Below are 12,480 nucleotides of genomic sequence, written 5' to 3'. Positions count from 1 at the left end.
AGTTTCAGTACAGTGTTCCTGGGATAAAAACAACCCCTTCCTTTATTCTACTTAAAGCAAATAATCCCAAAACTTTCCTTTCCCAAAGCAGAGTGTACTAACAGGTTATAGTGTCCCTATCTCTATTTTTCTTTCTTTTTTTTTTCTTTTTCCTAATTTCAGTGCTATAAATGAGAAGAATTTTGTTCTGCTTATTAACAATTGCTGAAGGTACGAATCTTATTCTGGTGTTCAGGATTCCCTTGGTAATGAAGATATTCTCTGTTTCAGAAAAAAAGCAAAATTAACCTATATTTATTTTCTGTTAAATTTGAGAAATTCACTTCTGTTTCAGCTAGAAAACCTCATCAATATAAAATACAGACAAAATTAATTAATGTCTTTCTAAGGAACTATGACAGATTGATGGCTGACTGAAGAAAGTGTTTTCTGGATTCTGGGCTGAAAGATCATGATTTTACTGTCCCATATAGAATAAGAAATCTCCATGATTATTGCTATTGATGTCTTTTGTGAAATGAGGTAGTCTTTTTAGCTATGCAAATAAAATGACTTTGAAAAATGCTTAGATCTGTGATGGCACGTTTTGGCCCATGTGCTTCTGGCTGCTTGCCCATATCTTTTTCAACCACAGGCTAAATCTTGCATGCCAGTATGTAATAGTGGGCATGCACATAGTACTAGAAAAGGAGTAGAATGAAAATCTTTCTCAGTATTAGATATTTTCTGGAGTAGATTTGACATGGTAACACAGTAGTGTCTGTAAGGGTAGATGTACTGTTTTCATGCTTTTTTTTTCTTCTGAGTGGTATATAGCCTGTGATTATTTTAGTCATAGAGGTCCATAAAGAACATAAAGAACCTGCGAATGAACAAGTAAAATCGGGGGGGGGGGGAGCGGGGAGAGAGAGAGAGAGAAAAGACTGGTCCATAAAGAACATAAAGAACCTGCGAATGAACAAGTAAAATCGGGGGGGGCGGGGAGCGGGGAGAGAGAAAAGACTATTTGATGTTTAAATGAAATGTTATGAAAGTCTGTCAGCTTTTTAAAAAATACATCATATTGAAACATTTTTGCTTTCTTTTCCTTGTCAATGCAATGCAATGCAATTTTGGCCTACTATGCTAAATTAAAGAGCCATCTGTAATCACATTGTTTTCCTACTTTGATTCTTAGCTTCTGGTAGTCTTGCGAAGATTGCATTTTGGCATATTTTTATTTCTTCCTTGTGCCAGTTAAGAGGACTTTGCTTTATTTATTTGCATAAGCTTAACCTTTACATCAGACGTGGTTCCAGTTAGTCACTTTTCTGCCTGTTCTTTCTAACATTTGCTAAGCACTCACACAGAGGTCAGCAAAAAAGCATAAGACAGGAAAGAAATCTAGTCCACTTTAATTAGATCTGTGCTTGTTTAACTCCCTTTCAGAAATACTTAATATCTGTATTATTTATCTTCTCAGCTTAACACAGTAGGTTAAAATAATAAAATGAATGATATAATTGGAACAAGAAAGACGATCTAAAAGGAAAGTACATTCACCTGAGCAGTAGTGGGAAGAGATAAGATAAAAATACATAAAGTACAGCAAGGTTTTTACACCAAGCAAAATGAGGCTCCATGAGTGACCAGCAGTTTTTTTTGTCGTCTCGGCATTCTTAAAATGGAAAAGATAGTGTGGGTCTGTTGATTTTTTTCTTTTTAATGTCTCTTCGAATAAAAAGAATTTATTTTTTTTCTAATCTGAAGTTAGACTTCAGTGTACCACTAACAAAGCTGGACGCTCTAGTGAGTTAGATCTGACGGATATACTTGTAAGCAGACTAAGTAGTTTGGGGATCTAGTCCCTGTAACCCTTGCATGTCTATGCTTGTCATCTCTTGACTTCAGTAAGCCCCACCTGAATAAAGTTTTTGTTTCATGAGGGCTTGGAAACCCATTTCCAATACCACTGATCCCAGAGCTTTGCCATTAGTTGCAGAGACACTGAAGGGCCACTTTGCTGGAATTCAGACGTTTAGTGTCATGTGTTAAGCAGTAAGACTGACATTTGACCATCATCTCATCATCCCTCAACACTGCCCCTGTGTTTCACACATATATAGTACAGGAGCTATTTGCAGAATGTCAGGCTTCACTCTCCCGTGTCCTGGGACCACTTGGTGTGTCTGTGATCTGCCAGACAGCTACATGTGGCCTTAGGGTTATGCAGCACCATGGAGGCCCCACCACTGTGGTCTGTGGTCATGGAGAAGGCAGGAGGCTGTAGTACCGTGTTGCAGGCTATTGAGAACGGCAACAGAGCCACTGCTGCTGCAGTTCACCCACAACTGCTGTGCGGTGGGAGCGCATGCTCAACGCAACCTCGGCATGGCACGCTCCCCAGCTGCAGCTGTAAGAAGGCCCATTTATTGCTACCTGTCATCGCTTATCTTACGGAATATAATCTCTTACCAAAGGGTAGAAAAGTTGAGAGAGGCATGGACTCTGGCTAAGATCAAACTGCAGCAAGAAACGCCTTTTTGCTTTCTATACAAGTCTCTTTATAATGGTGCAATATGATGGAAAATGGATTTTGCTCCCTTGCATAACTTTTTCTCAGCTGTCTTGGCATTCAGATTACTGTTAGGAGAGCAGTGTACTTGCAGGGTGCCTTGAGTAACAAGTGGCACTCTGAGGAGAAATGAAGTGTGCAGGGAAACGGAGTGTGTTTGTGCAAGAGAGACACGATATGGGGCAGATGGTGAAAAATATCAGGAAGAGAAAGACAGCAGAAGTATATGGGGGAAAGAAGTTGAAGGACCTGACGTAAGTGGAGTTGTCCAGATGAAATCTCTGTAAGGGGAAACACAGGTCAAGGCCCCAGTCACTTCTCTATGTTTAGTCATGAAATTTAAGTATTGAATTTACTTCTTGAGAAGTCTTCACAGATGTATGATAAAGAAGCGGTGATTTTCAGATACAGTTTGTTTTAGAGTACTGAAGATGGAGGGATCTCACGTAGCCCAGGTGTACAAAGGCCACTGGGACCACATTTGTGCTTCCCCAGATCTTGGATGAAGGGATAGCAACGCACCATCCATGTCAGATCTCTCAATGAGAAGTGTAAAAGGGCAGGTCACTGGCACAGAACATGCCATCATAGTACTTCACCAAATAGAGCAATGTCATTACTGGGGAGAGATGTGAAACTCATGCTACCTTCTCAAACACAAGTGTGGTTAAGAAAATGTAGCACGTTGTCACAGCGGGGACTGGAGACATCACTCCTAAGGCAAGTTTTGGACATACAGAGAAGGAGAAAGCTGTCAGCTGTAACTGCATTTAGCTGATGTGTCTGATCCCTGTTGCCAAAATATATTTCTGAGAAACCAACTTTTAATTACTCACCTTGCTGTTCCCAAAAGTACATCTCAGTGCCCTCATGTTGTACTTTCTCCCTGACTTTTGCACAAGCACCTACCTACCATTCTGAGGAATCTTGTTGTTCTTCTAGATGGGCCATGGACAACATCATATCCATATTTCTTAAGCATCAGACTCAAACCAACAAAATAGTGCTGTATGACTTAGTCCTCCCACTGTGCAGCACCCCTGCATAGTTGGCAACAGATAAGCCTGTCACAGTCTGGCTGATGCCCTGATGATTTTTCTTTCTGTCATGAACTGTTCATTTGATTGGTCCCACCTTCTTTTGGATGTAGGCCTAGTGTTTCTCTATACGCTCAGAAATAAGGATTGGAGTGGTTTTGGAATCCTGTATTATGTCATATGTGAAATATAAGGGTTTTCCCTACTAATCTGTAGTCTCTTTTCTGTTGTATTTTGCAGGAGCATCCATCTCTTGGGCAGCTCTCTGAAAAATTGATTGACAATAACATCAATGTTATTTTTGCAGTTCAAGGAAGCCAGTTCCATTGGTATAAAGTAGGTTAGAAACCTGATTTCTTTTTCCAATTTTGAAAGCACAATATTTATATTAATAATTAAAACTGTGCATAAATGATTGTATTTTTCATAGGATCTGTTACCTCTGTTGCCTGGTACTGTTGCAAGACAGATAGAATCACAAGCAGCAAATCTCAATGATTTGGTGGTAGAAGCCTACCAGGTATGATGAGAGTGACAATGTTGTATGCTGTATTTGTACAGGGATTTTCCACTTTTCATAGCTAAAGTTGGAATTTCCAGGATCTTGGCTTCTATCTGAAGTCCACAAGAATAAGGATAACTTTGCTGAATGTCGAGGTTAGTGGGTGGGACGCTGTCCCATGATAGCTTTCAAATTCCCAGGCTGTTGGGGTCTTAAAGCCAAGAGCTAGCAGCTTTTCCTTTCTAAGGATGCTTCTAAATATGCTGTTTGATTCTCTGCACCTGTTTCCATGTAACTTGAAAAGAAATGTCTGACTTACTTGAATTTTGACATCTCAGATCTTTAGCTACAGACCAGATCCCACTGTCTAGGCACCATATAAATTCAGAGCAAAAAGATAGTGCAGTATCTAGAGGGGTTCACAGCATTATTCTTAGAAAATCAACAACAGGTGGGAATTTACAAGGAGGTAGCTTGACAACAATGGATATTGTGGAAAGCAGGATTTACACTGCACAAAGCAGTGCAATGACTTGGGATTTTGAGGCATGGCAGTGAAGAAGAGTTTTGATGGGGTTTTGGGAGAGAACAATGGAAATTGTTTTGTGAACTCTTGCCTGGAGTTTTTGACTGAAAGTAATAGTATGGGAAAGAGAAAGTAATAGTATGGGAAAGAACATAAAGTCATTTTCCATGAATTATGGAGAAGGAATAGCAGCTTGGAAGTGGAAATTGGCATCTTGATAGTGAATGAAAATAGCCGGGTAAGAAGGGGCATAAACAACATTGAAAATGAAGCTAAGTAGTATACATTTGATGTACTAGAGTACAGGGAGCCCACAGAGCAGCATCAAAGTGAGCATGATGGGTTAGATGGTTGCATGCTGTGAAGGTGTGCACGTTACACAAACATGCAAGTTCCAAAAGTTGAAAAATCAGTTGCAAAGCTATATGCTTTTATAGGGTAGATTTAGATTAGATATTAGGAAGAAATTCTTCCCTGTGATGGTGATGAGGCACTGGGACAGGTTGCCCAGAGAAGCTGTGGATGCCCCCTCCCTGGAAGTGTTCAAGGCCAGGTTGGATGGGGCTTTGGGCAACCTGGTCTAGTGGAGGGTGTCCCCGCCCATGGCAGGGGGGTTGGAACTAGATGGGCTTTCAGGTCCCTTCTAATCCAGGCCATTCTACGATTCTGTGATTCTATGCAAAGTATCACATTATTTTTAATTGGTTGGACGTGGGAGGCTGAAATTATCCATTGTAGTAGGTTAACCATCTCAACCAGGCTATTTGCTTTCAGTAGATTGGCTGTAATGAAGAGCCAAGTCCCATGTCTGTTCCTAGTGGGTTGGTGCACATTTTTCTCACTGTCATGTTGGAAACATTGTGCAGAAAGCAAAGGCATTCAAAAGCAGAGGAGGTTAGGTGTAATCAAATTACAGAGAAGTTCTCACTGATAGTGTACTTTCTCTTATAAAATCGAGAAATCTTATTTTGAATATGGAGGTTTGCAAGAAATTGCTGGCAAAAAAAAATTTGAAGATCATAGTCCTTTTGTATGCCACTTTTACACTGTCCATCCGAAATTGTATCCCAGTTTTTAGAGCACACTGCAGGGCAAACATCCAAGGAAAGGAAATGAAAATTTACAAAATAATGATTTAGTTAAATGGAAGATTCTGTGGGACTTTCCTGCTCCAGCCACCCCCAGTTTGCTCTTGCCTTATTTTCATTTTTTAGACAGTATCTTCTTCCTTCCCATCCTAAACTTTGCTGGATTTGATACTTTGAGATTTTTATCATAGTTTTAGGGGCTTGTAATATACAAACACATAGTGAACAGGGCTTGAATGTTTTGCTTTCTTGAAAGGAAAAGTACTTAGATAAGAAAATAAATTTAGTCTTGATGTTTGATGACAGTGGGCCTCTTGCACTCTTGTTCTAGGCAGGGAAACCTTAGGTTTAGTTGTGGAAAACCCTGGCTGAAAATCCCTGGCTGAAAAGCCAAAGATGAGTCACTAATTTTCAAAAAGTTACTAAGATAAACATGTGTTAAGATTCATGTAATTAAATTTCCATTTGTAGCAGTAAAAGTATCCCACTAAACTATTTTTTTAATACTAATGTGCCAGGAATTTTAATAATCTCTTTGTGCAATTTTCAGCCCATAGGTTTGTACAGAGCTTTAATAAATTTTTAAAAGGTTAAGAAGCAATATTCCTTCTTGGAAGGAAGTAGGATTTTAGAGCATTCAGTAAATACATGTTACAAAGTAGCTGGCTTTTTCATTATTTTATATTGTAAAAAGCCCTAATGGAAATCAACCAGTTGTTGACTTCTGTAGTCCTAGCTGACCCAAATAAATCAGTAAGAATAATCCCAATAGCCTTTAGATCACCCTAAGGTTTGTTCAGAGAAAACTGTTCCAAAACAGATGCAAAATATCAGTTTATAAAGTGTCAAGTCAATTAGGAACCTTTTCTGCTGGATAACAATAGTTGTACGTATGTTTACTGTTTTATTTTAAATGCATGTCTAAAAGGCAGCGTAGTCTCTCAAACAAGAAGCAGGTTTTGTTGCACACAGTTGTTAGAACACATTTTCAGATTGCCAAAAATACAGTCTCAAAACCATTTTAGAAAAGCTGAAAACGTTTTTATCTGGAAAACGTAATCCTCTTTATCAGCATTACCAGTTCACTGGTTGTGTATATTTGGAATGTAATCGGGTCTTTATATGGGAAACAATGCTTTAATTCATTCTTTTATTCACACAGACAAGCTTCTTCATTTTTAGTCAGACATAGTAGCCGTACTTGGTGTTAGTCACTAATGCACATTAGATATTGAGATGCAATGCAAGTAAAACTTGTTTTCTGGTTGCAGAAACTAATCTCTGAAGTGAAAATTCAAGTGGATAACCAGATCCAAGGTCTTCATTTCAATATCACTGCAATCTGTCCTGATGGAAGTAAAAAAACTGGCATGGAAGGATGTAAAAATGTGGGATACAATGAAGAAGTATGTTGATAGTTCTTGTTCTTCAAGGAACTGGAATTCTTATTTTTCTGTTTGGTTGGGTTTTAATGGTGTGAAATCTTCTAGGGATTTACTTAAACTGAAAATGGATTTATGTGATTAATGATCACAGACTCTCTATTATTCTCTGGTTTTATTTTTCCTGAATGTTATTTTAATTCTCACTAATCTCATGGAACTAAGGCTCAAAGCTTTTCCTGAAAGCTAACGTCCATTAAAACTCTCCTTCTTTGTCCTCCACTGGGCACAATGGCCATGTTCATTGTGATGAAATCTGTACGTAAAGAGGTTGAAAGGAAATCACCCGATGGAAAAGAATCACTGGAGTTTGTGTTCCTTGGGTCTGTACGAGACACCACCGTTCCCTCTCCTTGCCCTAGTAATCTTCATGCACACTCAGGGTTGTGGATAATTAGTTTATTTTATAAATCAAATTAATAAAATTATTTATCCCCATTTGGATCGGGGCCACCTACTGAATGAAACAGATTGTAAAACTGGAGCATCATGCACCGTGAATAGTCAGGGGAAGATGTCTGGCTAATATAAAGAACATGGTTTTCTTCCCAGAACAACTTCTCTGTGCCTTGATGTATTTATTTAATTGCTTGGACTAGTAAAGTAATTCATTTAGCTTGCCAGGAAGAGGTCTGTGTTTCTGGAGAGCAGGGTCAAGGAGTTCTTTCCCTCTTGATGTGTACATACATCTCAGATAATGCGATTTTACTTGTGTCTGTGTGTAGAAATAGCAAAACAAATCAGTAGATTAACTGTGTAAATTTTAAATACATTCATTTAGATGTATTTTATGCTCTTTTGATTTTAGTCTGCATGACTTGCTGCTGATTAGCTTCTACAGTATAAGGGAGATTTGCTACATTTTTCTTCTTAACTCATGTCTTCTCCAGTGTTGTTCCCTGTGCATGTCATAAGAAATAGGGCTGGAATTTGTTCTGTTTAATGAAAAGAAAAATATTTATATCTGTTTCTTTTTAATAAAAAGCCAAGCCAGTTGATTGTAAAAGATTGCATGTGGTCCTAAACCTCTAGTGCTGTTGAAAATGAGCCATCCTCAAGAGATTAATTTATTTTAACTGTAAATCCTCCTTTCAGTATTTGTTTACAGGCAAAATGCTTTTCCCTAATTCTCACATACCTTTCATTGTCTAATCTTTCTTCCTTCCTTTTCTTACCAAAACACAAAGTGTATTACATTCTGGAAGAATCCTACGGCCTCATCAGGGTGCAAAACTAACTTTGGCTATTAACAAGTGTCAGTGTTCACGGTGTCGTAATTATTTAGTCGCAATATGTTTAATCTTTCTGCTGCCGTGTTCAGAACCATCAAATTTCACGACTCATACACAAGACATGATTCCCTCCCGTCTCTCTGCCATTCCTCCGGTAGTGTCTTGTACATGAAGATGGTGTTTTCTAGCAGGGCTCTGTGTTGAATAAAAAGCGCATTTTCTAGCTCCAGCCTGTCGTCCCCACGTGATATGCACCTGCCATATGAATTAATTACTGCCTAGCCACGCTTTTGCCCCATAACCAAAGGGAATAAGTCTTATGCACCAAGAGTGTAGGCAACTGAGGGGTCATGTGTGTAGTGGCGCATTTAAGAAATGAGAAGAAGAAAAGCAAAGGGCGAGACAAAGCCTGTGTGCCCACTCAATACGACATTAAGAAGCACATGCTTCTGCACAGCATTCTTCTCCTGTTGTCCGTGTAGGCAGCCGCAGCCCCGCTTGCCACAAAGCCACCATTGTCCCCAAGGGCTCGGCTGTTCTCGTGTGGGGGCGCGGTGGGAGGGAGAGACAGCAATGAGAGATGAATAGTCTTAGTCTTTGCAGGGAGTTTCAACCTCGTATGTAATCAGCCTCTTCGTTTTTCTCTTTTTTTTTTCATTTGGCAATCTTTGGTGATAAAGAGTAAAAGTATTTGCTGCTCTTGGGCTCCTTTTCTTGCCTTTTCCTCTTGGTTATACTTTCTCTGTCAGGAGGCGAATGAGAGTTATTTTCTGTCAGCGGGCTACATAGCCTTAGTGAGAATACCCTGTCAGGAGCCTACCGGTCAAAAAAACCCCTAAAACTATCGTGAAATACAAGATTGCTATCCAGTGAAAGTATCACAGATACCAGACCTGGTAGTGATTGATGCAAAGTCTGTGGCAGTCACCTAATCACCGAAATGATCCAGGGCCCTGTGCCAGGACTCTGGAAAGCCACGGGGGCTGCTGCTGCAGCGGGCACTACTGGGGTGAGGACCTGGGGCGTGGTGGCGATGGCCGTGGCACGGCCAGGAGCTAGGCACTGGGTCCGCTCTGAAGCAGCGCTTGGTCTGCCCAGGACCACAGCAAGAGCAGCAAGACTCCTTTGCTCCATCCCCGTGGTAGGAATTGGGAAAAATAAGCTGATACTAATGTGTGAGCCACTTCTGTGGTTTAGTAGGCGTAGATAGGGCCATCCAAAAAACCTGTGTGGTTTCTATTTGCACAGATCATTTCTGCAGCAAGAACATTCATTATAGGTTCTTTTTATTCAGAATATCTCTGTTTCTGTTTGTGTAGTGTCTTGCTCAATCTAATCTCAATTCTCACCTGAGTATTTCTATCATATAACAGAATGTACACATTAAATTGTAACAGGAGGATGATGATGTTAATTGTATTACTACTTAACTTGTATTAAATATGTCTTCTGCAACTATGCTTTCTTAACATGAAAAGTAGACTGTTGTCAGTCTTCTATTATTACGATTTTAACTGTATTTGTGATACCTGTCATTACTAATATATCATATTTGACAAATGGCCACTGTGTATTTTGTTCTTATTCGCTAGTGCACATTCATATACAATGTAAGGTTCTGCTTTATTTATGTGTTACAAATTTTAAGCACTTTATAGGAAATAATAATGATGTAAAATCTGTCTTTATGTCTTCCTAGGTACTTTTCAATGTATCAGTTACAATGAAAGGATGTGATACAACTGGTGGAAGAAAATATGCAATACTTAAGCCTATTGGTTTCAATGAAACCGCTATTGTTAATGTACAGAAAAGCTGTGCCTGTCAGTATGGAGACAGTGCAAGGCACAAAAGAGTATGGGCTGATGAAACTTTTTCTGATGGCAAGCAGTCCCATTGCAGTGACAATAATTGTAGCTCTAACAGAGATACACTTTCTTCTGAGAGGTGCAGACAACACCAGGACCAGCCCATCTGCAGTGGTCAAGGGAATTGCATAGATGGAAAATGCTTCTGCTACAAAAACAAGCTAGGCAAGGTGTATGGCAAGTACTGTGAAATGGATGATTTTTCCTGCCCGTATCACCAGGGAAACTTATGTTCTGGTAAGCTGCAGAGTTTATGTCTGTGTTTTGTTTTTGTTTGGGTTTGGTTTGTTTTCTGAAGCTTATATACATGATGCAGCTGAAAATAATGATATAAGGCTGTCAAGTCTAAGAATTGTGTGTGCAGAATTAGTGTGTGAAACATCCTGAACAGCCTAGTAGGAATTCATGCTCCTGGGCTTTCTTCACCACAGAGGTATGCACTGTCTTCTAAACTTCAGCACTGCTTTGTAGGGGATTTATCAAGTGTTTTCTAAGTTCTGCTATTTTAAGATATAAATCTCAAATTTCTTCAGAGGAAATGATACTGATATCTTGGATGAAACAGTAACATTACTCGAGAAAGTAAATTGATATATTTCAGTCTAATGGGAATATGAGATACTAAGAGATCAGGAGGAATCATAACTTCCAGTTGAGGTTCCAATTTTCTAACACCCTAAACCGGTCTTGTCAGAGATACAGTGACACTTGACTTCAAATACTGATATATATGCTAACACTGTTCAGAACATCTGCTCCAAAAAGGAGAGTGGAAGTGAAACATAAACAGGGAGAGGTGTTAGAAATTCTGATTCTTTTTGTGGCCTACTTTATGTTTTTTAAAGAAAGCATGCAAGTGAAAATTGCATATGAACAAAATACGAAACGTACTTTAAAGTTAATAAGGAAAAATAGGATTAAATCAGTATCATTACTGTATCTCTACCAGAATATTTTTTTTCCCCTCAGACGTAATTAAATATTTTTAAATCTGTACTGCTGTCCTGCCTCCTTTGATTTCACTGCACACTAACCAATAAGTGATTTGAGGGACCAGTTTTTTCAACCAGATTTGGATAAATTTAGAGTCATACTATGGACTTTAGTGAAGTTATTTTGATTTTGCTCTGCTGGTGACCATGAACTTTATGTTAAATGAAGAGAAATAATGTTACCTACTCCTTTAAATACTTCATTCCAACACAAAGAATTACAGTTCATCTTCTCACTCTTCTTCCCTCCCCCCAAACAGCTTTGCAAATTTACTATTTCTTAACCTAAGCAGGCCTTTCAAACTTGTAAACTCCTAAAGCCTGAGATGCAGTGCCCTGGTCGGAAGAGGAGACAGGGAGATCTTAGTCTAAGAGGTGTTGGATATTGTCGCATGTGATGGAGTCCTGCCCTAGGGTACCACAAAAGGAACGTGCCGCCTGGGGCCATGGCTGAGCGGTGTGCCTCTTCATGGGATATTTTCCAGTGCAGAGCCTTGCGCTGAGATGTCCTATGATCCCTTTCCCCCCTCCATTTTGCCCAGCCCAGGCAAAAAAAGGTGCAGCCTGTACCTTGGCCTCACTCCCATTTAGGGGATCCCGTCTGTTAGATGGGACTGTCTCCCTGCAGCTGCTCTGTGGATCCCTGGAGCACACGAGGGCCATCGCAGTTCGTGTGAAACTTAGGTACTGCCGAGGCGTAGTTGAGGAGATGTTGTGAGATTTGCCTGTGCTTTATGCACTCTTTCTACATTTCCTAAAGGTGCTTTCCCACGCTGTAAAAATGTGGCTAAACATTATCAGCATGTCAGTTGTACAGCTGCCTGAATATGCTACAACATGGAAAACATATGGATTTTGCCCTAAAGCTCCCACTGCTTTGCCTGGAAAATTGTAAAGGCCACCAGAGGTTCTTCATAGCCTTTGAATCCTTGAGACTGTGCGCTTTAAGTTCTTATTAAACAAGCTACAGTTCATAAGCACAGCATACCCACCTGTCCAGCTCAGTCATCGTCCTTTAGAAAGGCAGAAAAGCAGTGCTATCATGTGTGCTTCTGAAAAGAAAAGAAAAAAACCACAACCTGGCATGTGCACATGAACTTGATACTCCTCCCTCCACTGAATCTTGCTGTTTATTTGAATTGAATGCTTTCTTGCTAAAGAGAAGTTTGTCTAGTTTGCCTGAAGACTCTCTTCCTGGTGGTTGTGTAATTTTTAATCACTCCTTTGATCCAAGGCAGC

At 39.7% G+C, this 12,480-nt stretch overlaps 1 protein-coding gene across 5 annotated transcripts in view; it reads left to right on the top strand.

Annotated features, from left to right (window-relative positions):
- Positions 1–12,480, top strand: part of ITGB8 (integrin subunit beta 8) — a 66,972-nt gene that overhangs the window by 28,044 nt on the left and 26,448 nt on the right. For all 5 annotated transcript variants that reach the window (XM_075746046.1, XM_075746043.1, XM_075746047.1 and 2 more), the window contains 4 exons: positions 3,832–3,927; positions 4,022–4,111; positions 6,979–7,113; positions 10,081–10,486. In XM_075746046.1, the coding sequence (XP_075602161.1) occupies positions 3,832–3,927; positions 4,022–4,111; positions 6,979–7,113; positions 10,081–10,486 (727 nt within the window). The remainder of the gene's footprint in view (positions 1–3,831; positions 3,928–4,021; positions 4,112–6,978; positions 7,114–10,080; positions 10,487–12,480) is intronic.

Source organism: Balearica regulorum, chromosome 2 (genome assembly GCF_011004875.1).
Source record: "Balearica regulorum gibbericeps isolate bBalReg1 chromosome 2, bBalReg1.pri, whole genome shotgun sequence".
Lineage (NCBI taxonomy): Eukaryota > Metazoa > Chordata > Aves > Gruiformes > Gruidae > Balearica > Balearica regulorum.
This window is presented reverse-complemented; position numbering and strand designations above follow the sequence as displayed.